The sequence below is a fragment of the Sinocyclocheilus grahami genome, unplaced genomic scaffold (assembly GCF_001515645.1).
Source record: "Sinocyclocheilus grahami isolate Dianchi unplaced genomic scaffold, SAMN03320097.WGS_v1.1 scaffold137.1, whole genome shotgun sequence".
Lineage (NCBI taxonomy): Eukaryota > Metazoa > Chordata > Actinopteri > Cypriniformes > Cyprinidae > Sinocyclocheilus > Sinocyclocheilus grahami.
This window is the reverse complement of record NW_015505316.1, coordinates 2416774-2427107: the sequence shown is the minus strand read 5'-3', so window position 1 is coordinate 2427107 and position 10334 is coordinate 2416774. Positions and strand designations below refer to the sequence as shown.

General features: G+C 33.3%; 1 protein-coding gene across 2 annotated transcripts in view; it reads left to right on the top strand.

Moving 5' to 3' along the window:
* Nucleotides 1–8779, top strand: part of LOC107591153 (intermediate filament family orphan 2-like) — a 25251-nt gene extending 16472 nt beyond the window's left edge. Inside the window, exons 4-9 of one of the 2 annotated variants that reach the window (XM_016280196.1) lie at nucleotides 5207–5383; nucleotides 5587–5732; nucleotides 6771–6933; nucleotides 8027–8116; nucleotides 8195–8331; nucleotides 8421–8779. In XM_016280196.1, the coding sequence (XP_016135682.1) occupies nucleotides 5207–5383; nucleotides 5587–5732; nucleotides 6771–6933; nucleotides 8027–8116; nucleotides 8195–8331; nucleotides 8421–8556 (849 nt within the window). In that variant the 3' untranslated portion in view covers nucleotides 8557–8779. Of the gene's footprint in view, nucleotides 1–5206; nucleotides 5384–5586; nucleotides 5733–6740; nucleotides 6934–8026; nucleotides 8117–8194; nucleotides 8332–8420 lie in introns of both variants that reach the window. The other variant, XM_016280195.1, reaches the window with a different exon arrangement.
* The last annotated feature ends 1555 nt before the right edge of the window (nucleotides 8780–10334 follow it).

Here is a 10334-nt window from a genome sequence, read left to right as displayed (position 1 = left end):
TATCGTCCTCTTTTGGAAGGCCAAACAAAGTAGTTTCGCATTCACAACGAAACACACAGCGCCTTCACGACATGATGGCGGCGGCAACAACAATACTACAGTGAGAATAAAAGTTACGCCTTCTTTCTCTGCGTGAACATTTGGGCGGCGTTATGCAAATCTTCCCACATAGTGACGTAGACATGTGGGGGCGTGTTAGAACGAACCGTTTTAGTGAGGGGTGCGCGTGGTTAACTCTTAACTTTTATAAAGAATATCTCTTTGGATTTGAGACTTTAGTCTTTGCAACTTTACAGATCTTCTTTATGCACCAAGAGCTTGTAACACTCCAAAGAGAAAGGAAAAATTTTAATCGCATCATACGACCCCTTTAAAATAACTGTTTTCTATTTGAAAATATTTGAAAATGCAATTTATTCCTGTGATTTCAAAGCTATATTTTTAGCATCATTACTCCAGTCACATGATCCTTCAGAAATCATTCTAATATTCTGATTTGCTACTCAAAAATCATTTATTATTATGTTGAAAACGGCGTAGAATTTTTTCAGGTTTATTTGATGAATAGAAAGTTCAGAAGAACAGCATTTATCTGAAATAGAAATCTTTTGTAACATTATAAATGTCTTTATCATCACTTTTGATCAATTTAAAGCATCCTTGCTAAATAAAAGTATTAATTTCTATAATTTCTTTCCAAAAAAAAGAAAGAAAAAAGAAATCATACTGACTCCAAGCTTTTGAATTAAATAGTGTATAATGTTACAAAAGATTTTTATTCAGATAAATGCTGATCTTTGGATCTTTCTGTTCATCAAAGAATCCTGAAAAAAATTTACTCAACTGTTTTAAATATTGATAATCGGCATATTAGAATGATTTCTGAATCATGTGACACTGAAGACTGGAGTAATGATTCAATGAAAAATTCAGCTTTGATCACAGAAATAAATTATATTTTAAAATATATTCAAATAGAGAGCAGTTATTTTAAATAGTAAAAATATTTCAAAATTGTACTGTTTTTGTTGTACTTGGGATCAAATAAATGTAGGCTTGGTGAGCAGAAGAGAATTCTTAAAAACATTAAAAAGCTTACTGTTCAAAAACTTTTGACTGGTAATGTAGGCTAATTATTCTTATAGATTGAAACAAATGTGCTTTAGCCAGTATAAAGAGTATGAAAAGTGCTCTGAGTTGCTGCAGAAAAAAAATTTGCTACAACAAAAACATGTTGCTGGAGACGTGCTTATTGAAAATGCAAACTGATTGTCTGCCAGCAGGAGGCGCTTTGAGAGTGGTAGATCTAGCGGTTTCTCCAGTAATGGCTGTAATCAAATCAGCTCCGCTCATGAACGCTGCTTTATCAGATCAAATGAAAACGCCATCGAATCTTTTCTGAAGACAGTCCTTTCCCTTCAGAGAAACATTCATATAAAACACCCGCGACCTGCAGTGCTCATGTTTATTCAATGAAATCATATCACCGTTATTGAAAAAAAATTATATCGCGATACATATTGATATTGAATTATTGTCCAGCCCTAATAATATATAATATAATGTAATATAATATAATATAAGTGTTGTTATTGTTAATTGAAACTAAAACAATTTAAAATGGTTTTCGGTAATTTAAATAAAGCTACAAAATAAAATATAAATATTAGATAAAAAAAAGATTAAACTTAAATAAAATTTGCTTTGTGTATAACTAAAAAATAAGTTATAGGGATAGTTCACTCAAAAATAAAAATTACCCGATGATTTACTAACCCTCAAGCCATCCTTGGGTGTATTTGACTTTCTTCTTCTGGATGAATAAAGTCGGAGTTATATTTAAAAATGTACTGGCTCTTCCAGGCTTTACAATGGCAGTGAATAGTGGTCGAGATTTTGAAGCAGAATTAAGTGCATTCATCATAAAAAGTGCTCCACATGGCTCTGGGGGGTTAAAAAAGACCTGATGTGAAGCTATGTGTTTGTAAAAAAAATCCATATTTTAAACTTTATAAACCATAATCTCTAGCTTCTGCTAACTGCCGTACGCACGTTCACGATAGAGTGGCGTTCCAGCGGCTGAAGTAAGACGTAGGCATAGCGTAAGCGGAGAGGAGAAAGCAAAACAAAACACCGGTCATGAATTAGGAGTACAAGACGAGGATTGGTATAGAAAATGACTCTCAAATAGAGACGGTCTTAATTGCTTTCTTATTATGTGAATGAAAAAATGATCTTAACATAAATTTTAATTTCTTTTTCAAGAACCAAAAACAAAGGTTGGGTTTTTACCTAGAGCCCGACCGATATATCGTTTTGCCGATATTATCAGCCGATATGAGCCTGTCGCCGATATATCGGTATCGGCGAATATGCCGCTGATATGAAATTTTTTTTACAGAACATATAACACAGATAAAATGCTTGAAATGGTGTAAATACTTAGTTTGCTACTGGCAACCTGGATGAAACGCTTTAAAGCTTAAGTCTATGGAAAACCATTAAAAATTTGAACGGCCATATCTCCATAACATAATCCGCACCAAATTCGGGGGATCCCTTCAGCTCGAGGAACCCTCTCAAACGCGAATCGAGTATAAGTCTAGAGGCCCGCTTTCGAATGAGACCACCCCCGCGTCGATAGCCCCTGGGGTTCGGGAGTTACGGGTGGTTAAATTTGCGTTCGCGAGATAGTTACACCAGTCAACACTCTAACTTCAGTAACGAGGTCTCTTGTTCAGGCAGCAGCATTCAAGCATTGTCTTATTCGACCGTAAGTGCCCTGCGAAGTGGACTTCACATGAAATTCCGCCATGATTCCAGTTCCAAGGGAACGTACACGTTACATTCAAAGGGCATTAAAGTGTGCGAGACGTGAATTTATATTGTATTTATTTACAGAGGTATATTATGTCACACTTTACACTTCTCTAGTAAGTTTCGTCTGTGTGTGAAGACAGTAGCGCAAATCCGTGAATGAATGTTCCGAAGTGAAATAAACTTCAAAGGAATAAAGTTGAATGGAATTGAATTGAATTAAAGTTGAATAAACTTCAACTTTACTGTTCAGTGCACTGATGTCCGACTCATTTTGGATAATAAAGTTTATTGGTAAATTGTTAAATGCCCTGCCTCCATTACGTATCTTTGTCACGTCATTATAAGTGTTTGATCACCACATTTGAGTGATCATTGCAAACAATGTGTTTTATGTATATATATTCTGTTTATGTATATACTGTATTCTATATATAGTACCAGTCAAATGTTTGGACCCTCGAATGGGAAAGTGTCCAAACTTTTAACTGGTACTGTACGAAAATATACACAAAGAATATTGGCCGATATATCTATATCGGTATCGGTATCGGCCCCAAAAAACCCATATCAGTCGGGCTCTAGTACTTACATTTATGAATATGAAATTAAGATAATTAAAATTTATAATGTAATACTCTTTCCTTTTATTTGAGGGGATATTAGTAAAGCCAAATAAAACACGGTTTAAGCGTTAAGAAAAAGCGGGGTCAGCATTATCAATTACAAATCTAGTCAAATCTTTACAAAATTCTTTTACATAAGAGCAATGCTAAAATTAATTAAACAAAGTTTCTGTCAACATATCACAAAAGAACAATTCAAATCAATATAATTTTTTTAATTTAACAAGAAAATTATTTACTGGGTAGTATCTGTGTACAATTTTAAAAGTTACTTCCTTCACTTTGTGTACCAATAGGTATTTGTTTGGCAAAGTCCCAATGGCCTTCCATAATAAACCTTTAACCAGTCTCTTCCGATAAACAATACAGTTTGGAGTAGTGACAATGTCTTTTTTGAAGCATAGAGCAAATAGTTTTATTAACAGTTATAATTCCAGGGTCAAAACAAAGTTTCGCAATTGTAGTATTAAATAGATCAAATGCAGAAGGGGTGCAATACTTTTTTTGGGATTAGTTCTGAATAATGCCAAGACTCCTGTGGAAACTACATCCATGACAATAGAAACCTTTTTTGCTGTCACTGGAATACCATGGACAGTTAGAAACTCAGAATACGTGAGTAACATGCCTTCTTGATTTAATAACTGATTAACTTGTATTATGCATGCTGAAACCAATTTTTAAAAATAAAGATTTATTTTTATATAATATATTGTAATTGTTCCAAATTAGGTTCCTATCGGGAGAAAAGTTATGTTTATACAGTAGGGACCAAGCCAGCAACATTTGTTTGTGAAAACAGGATAAGTTCAAAGGAATTTGATCAATTTTGTAATTGCAAATCAAAAGAAACCTAAGACCACCTAATTTGGAAAAATTAAATTCGCACTGGAGCTTACTCTACAGCTACATCCAACGTCATCCACTGAAACGCCACTCTCGTGAACGTGCATACAACAATTAGCGGAAGCTAGAGATTATGCTTTATAAAGTTTTAAATATGAATATTTTTCTTACATCAAACGCAGTGTGGAGCACTTTTTATGATGGATGGATGGATGCTCTTTATTTTGCTTCAAAATCACCAATTAAATGGATAGTTCACCCAAAAATGAAAATTTGATGTTATCTGCTTACCCCCAGGGCATTCAAGATGTAGGTGACTTTGTTTCTTCAATAGAACACAAATGAAGATTTTTAACACAAACTGTTGCAGTCTGTCAGTCTTATAATAGAGGTGAATGGGAATCACGGCTTTGAGAGAGAAAAAAACATACACAAACAAAACCAAATTAAACTAAAAATTTTATGTTTCATGTATCATCACTTTAAAACTAAAATAAAAATAAATTTAAGCTAAAAAGAAATATGAAAAATGACAAAAGCAATTAACAAAATGATTAAAATTTTAACTAAAATATAAAAATAAAGATAATTGAAATATTAATAAATACTATAATATTATATAAACAATACCAGAATAAAATAGATTTATATATTCTAATGTATTTTCTTTTATATTATCATTATTATGCATGCAGTTTTTATGATTTAATATTAATTTAGATGATTATTTGATGTATAGAATATTTGCATTTTTACTTTTAAGAATTATTACTGTGCAATATTGCTTAAGTGTGTTATTTTATGTTTTTGTAGAATAAGGGAGGTCAGTTTTTCTGTTCCAGTTTTTTGTTAAATCAGCGCATGACAGATCAAGTCTGCAATATGTTTTATTCACATTCTCATGCATTCTTGTATAGGAAGTGTCTGACTTGGACACTAAAATCCAGGAGAAAGCCATGAAGGTTGATATGGACATCTGCAGGCGCATCGATATCACAGCCAAGCTTTGTGACGTGGCACAGCAGAGGAACTCAGAAGACATGAGCAAGATACTGCACGGCAGCCCATCCAGAGCTCCTCCTGAACAGAAAGGGGTACAGAAACTTTCACTCGCAACAGAATCTAATAATACCATCCATTCTACTGCAGCTGTGCTCCGGTAATGATGCATAGTTTCAGTACAACATTCAATAATGTGCTAATTTGGAGTACAGATTTGATTTGCATTACATGGAGTTTATATAACAGCTTATCATGCAATTCGAATCTTTCAGAAGGATATGTGTGTGTGTTGTAGGGAATGGCGGTATGCAGGAGGAAGGAGTATAAGGGTGAATCAGAGGAGCAGAGTGTGGAGACTGATGGTGATTCTGGTCAAAAGGAGGAGGATGTGCCTGGTTCTCTCAACATCACCGATGAGATGAAGAGGATGCTCAACCAGCTGTGAGTCCTCATAGCCATTAGAGGGCATCTTCTGGTGTGTGTGTGTGTGTGTGTGCGCGCGTTTATCAAGTCTGAAATATGTTTTATTCACATTCTCATGCATTCTTGTATATGAAGTGTCTGACTGGAAAACTAAAATCCAGGAGAAAGCCAATCCAAAAATAAATAAATAAATACTTTTTTTTTTACCACAAATATTGTACACAAACACAAAACTAAATATCAGCATTTTTGTTGTTGTTTAACAAATCTTGTGTATCACTGTAAGTGGGAAAAATGCTACAAAAGTCTATCAATATAATATAATATAATATAATATGCATGTTGTTAATTAAAACTGAAACAAATTTTTAAAAATGGTTTTCTGTAATTGAAATAAAGCTGAGAAAAAATATATAAATATTAGATTAAAACCATTAACCTAAATGAAAATTAGACTTGGTGACTAAGTGAAATAAATTAGTTTAAGTCAAAAGTAATACATTTACTAAAACCAACAGAAATAAAATATATATAAAATAGAAAGTAGAAAATATAAAAAAGTGACAAAACCACATAACTAAATTATTCAAATTTAAACAAAATTAAAATGAAAATAAAAAAAATAAAAGTCAATTCAAAATATTAATAAATGCTATAATAAATCTCTAAGAAATATTGGCTTGCTTGTTGTATGATCACTTACTGCCATCTAGTGTTCATATGGTGAACGTGCTCATTTTGTGTGCTGTATATTTTCCTATTTAAATAAGATATTTTATTATCTAATTGTTGTTTTTACTATTGACTCTTCTTACTTTCATAATCTCTTTAATAAAAGCTGGTTATTGGCATGTTTTCCTTGTTCATTATATTTATTCTTCCCTTATGTATATAGTCTTTTGTTTAAAATCTTTTAGATTGTGGATCTGTTGATTTTCCTTTTCTTTTCTTTTCTTCTCTTTGTGTCTCCTTTTCCCCCTCTCTTTACTCTTCCACATCTGTGTTTGCTGCCTGTCTTGTGCGCAGAGGTTGCTCAGCTAATTGGTTTGTTGGCAGGCGGGAAACGTTCGAGTTTGACGATGACTGCGACAGTCTGGCGTGGGAGGAGACGGGGGAGACGCTTCTGCTTTGGGAGGATTTCAGTAACTATAACAGTCTGAACCTCGCCACCACCGCAGCATCCTGCACATCTGACACTCATGGAGAGACACATGAGCAGGTACCACACCAAGTCACCCCTCTCCATTAGCAACCAAGTGCCAGAGGTATAAAATGTAAAGAAAAACATATTGTCTACATATGGCAACAATGCTCTGAGGAATTATTTTAAAGGAACTGAATACAGTAGGCAAAAATGCTGTTAATGCTCACTCACAAGCACCATGCAAAATACAGCTTGATATAAGTATGTTGCTAAGCGATAAACAATACAATACTTAATCATAAAAAAATCACACACATATATTGAATAAAATACTACCGTTAATTATCTCAATTTGATTTTCTGTTTTCTCTTGCTATTTTTTGATACATGTATTTTTAAATATTCAATTATAAATTAAAATATATACATAAATGTAATATAATTTTCACTATATTTAATTAGATATGCATTTTTATGTACTATTTGTAAGTGTATTTAAAATGCTTACAAAATAATTTTTTTTAATCCATCGACTTGTCACAGTCTATTTTAGGATCGTCTCAATGCTAGGTACACTAGCATTCAAAAGTTTGTGGTCAGTATATTTTTTCAGAAATAATGCTTTTATTAATTTATTAAAAATGGCAGTAAAGACATTTTAGAATTGTTATAATGTTACAAAAAGTTTCTATATCAAATAAATGCTGTTCTTTTAAACTTTCTATTCTTAAAAGAATCCTTAAATGTATCCCTGTTTTCACTCAAATATTAAGCAGCACTCTTTTAACATTGATAATAATAAGAAATGTTTCTTGAGCATCAAATCAGCATATTAGAATGATTTCTGAAAGATCATGTGACACTGAAGACTGCAGTAATGATGCTGAAAAATCAGCTTTGCCATCACAAGAATAAATTACATTTTAAAATATATTAAAATGGAAACAGTTATTTCAAATGGTAATAATATTTCACAATATGACTGTTTTTACTGTATTTTTAATCAAATAAATGCAGCCTTGATGAGCATGAGACTTTTTTTTAATACAAATTTTATTTTTGATTTTTGAGCAGTTCTTACTGGCTATAAAATTGAGAATGCATGTTGACTACATAAAATATTACATAATGCAATAATACATTCTGCATTTATATATTGTCCTGCCAGGATCGAAGTCTAGGAAGCCTCATAAATGAAACCGAGTCCCTCTTTAAGACCAGAGAGCAGGAGTACCAGGACACCATCGGTCAGATTGAGGTGAGAGAACATTTGTGAATAACATGTTTCAGCCAACATTAGTTTGTTTATGATTTAAACGCCATCTTCCTCCTGCAGCTGGAATTGGCCACAGCCAAGAATGACATGAACAGACACCTGCATGAGTACATGGAGATGTGCAGTATGAAGAGAGGGCTGGACGTACAGATGGAGACCTGCCGGAGGCTCATCCAAAGCACAGCCACCACCGGCAGGTTGGTTTGAACTGTCTATGTCATCTGCACTAACCAGTATGTTTCTACACAGAAGGTTTTTAATCATTTGTGCTCCTTTTTCCTTGCAGTCAATCGCCCTCCCTCAGCTCTGTGGCCAGCAGTGATTCAGGAAACACCGATGAAATCCAGGACGAGCTGGAGCCTGATGGAGCGAGAGATGGAGAGAAAGAAGGGGCGGAAGAGATGAATGGAGAGGTTAGATGATGATCAGCCCTTCATCATTCTGGATTCTCAGCTTCTTTGTGAACCAGTCACTCTTTTACGTGTCTGGTGACTTTTTCTTACACAAGTATTGGTGCTTTATATGCTGTCTTAGAGCAGGACTTGCGGTTCCCTCTTCATCAGCACTGCCAAGGCATGGCTCCATAGTCTTCCTCAAGCTTTAACTGAGGTCACACACTTTATAATATGATGAATACCATATATAATAATGCATACTAAAATATATAAATAATACAATATTTTATTATATAATATTATGGTTATTTATTAAATACACAATTTCTGCTATCTACGAATTTTGCTCATTTGTTAACATTAATCTGAAAGGCAAGTTACACAAACACAATCAGTTTAAATAACATTAAAACGCATTATAAAGGAAAGTATCTCTCTACATTGAGCTCTGGAATAAGTTCAGGCTTTTAACGTCACAATAGTCAATAGATCAGCCATGCAGTATGCTTCCCAAAAATATCTCTGCTCCGAGTCAGTTCAGATGTTTTCACCACATGCAGTTGTTGCCGAACTAAACCACTGTGCACTAAGATCTATGCAATAATCTGGACTGGACTGGCGTTGTATTCTGTGATTCTCTTTGCTGTGAGGTGATTCTCCTTAAGTGCAGTTTTTCCCTTGTTTCTTTGTATTGGCTCTTTCAGTGTTGGAGAGTAGCAGTAAAACCCAAACTCGTGTGCCTACAAATATGCTGTATACAGTGTCTTAGTTGCCTTATATTTTTCTCTGAATATTTTGAGGACATGCTTTTGCTCTGTTACTGTATACACCATTAAATCCTCAAACATATCCTATCCCTGATGAAGTCAAATTTATGTCTAAGATGTTAAATGGTGTGAAATAAGGTTTTGGATGATCTCAAAATTTGGAAGCCATACAGTAGCCTACATATATCTGTCCTCAGGTGTTGGGAGGTTTGGTCAAGCTGCAAAATAGCTACTGAAGATGTTGCTATTACTTTTAGTTCAATGTGTGGGTCATTCTCAGGAAAATATGCTGTTTGTGCTAAAGATTTTTTTTTACTTGTTTTGTTTCTAAAATAATAATATATTGGTTTACAAGTTACAATACCAATTATCAAAGTACTTATACTAACCCTAAAGCGCTACGTTATTTCAACCACATCACAATAAAACATTTAATTGATATACTTATAATAGAGAACTGAGTAGATTCTGTAGATTTAGTATCACTCAGTTTCATTGTGCCTTGAAATATATTTATAAAATAAAAAAATAACTAATAATAACATTTTGTCACAAAGAAAAAATGTCACATGGGAGTGCAAATTCTGCATTTCTCAGAAAATGCATGAGTCTTTGTAAAATACTACATAGTGAAAGCATGATTTGTAAATTTCTGTAAAACTTTCTCTTTATTTATTCCTTCCCTTTCTAGCTTGTACTTATTTGAACAATGCCTAAAAACATGGTATTACAAGCACTTCTTGTGTCTGTTTGCCTCTTTAAGAAGAATCGCTTTATGTATTCTCCAATTGTAAGTCGCTTTGGATAAAAGCGTCTGCTAAATGACTAAATGTAAATGTAGTCTAAACAAAAAGAAGATATTTTTTTTATTCAAAGTGTAATAGTGATAAATGGGACTAAAATTTCCAGGCATTTAATTAAAAAACAAGCATTTAAAATGAAAAATATTTTACTTAAAATTTTTTTTTTTTTTTACTATATTTTGCATTACAAACAGTCAAATTGGTTGATTGATGTGACTGAAGAGGCACACTGTGT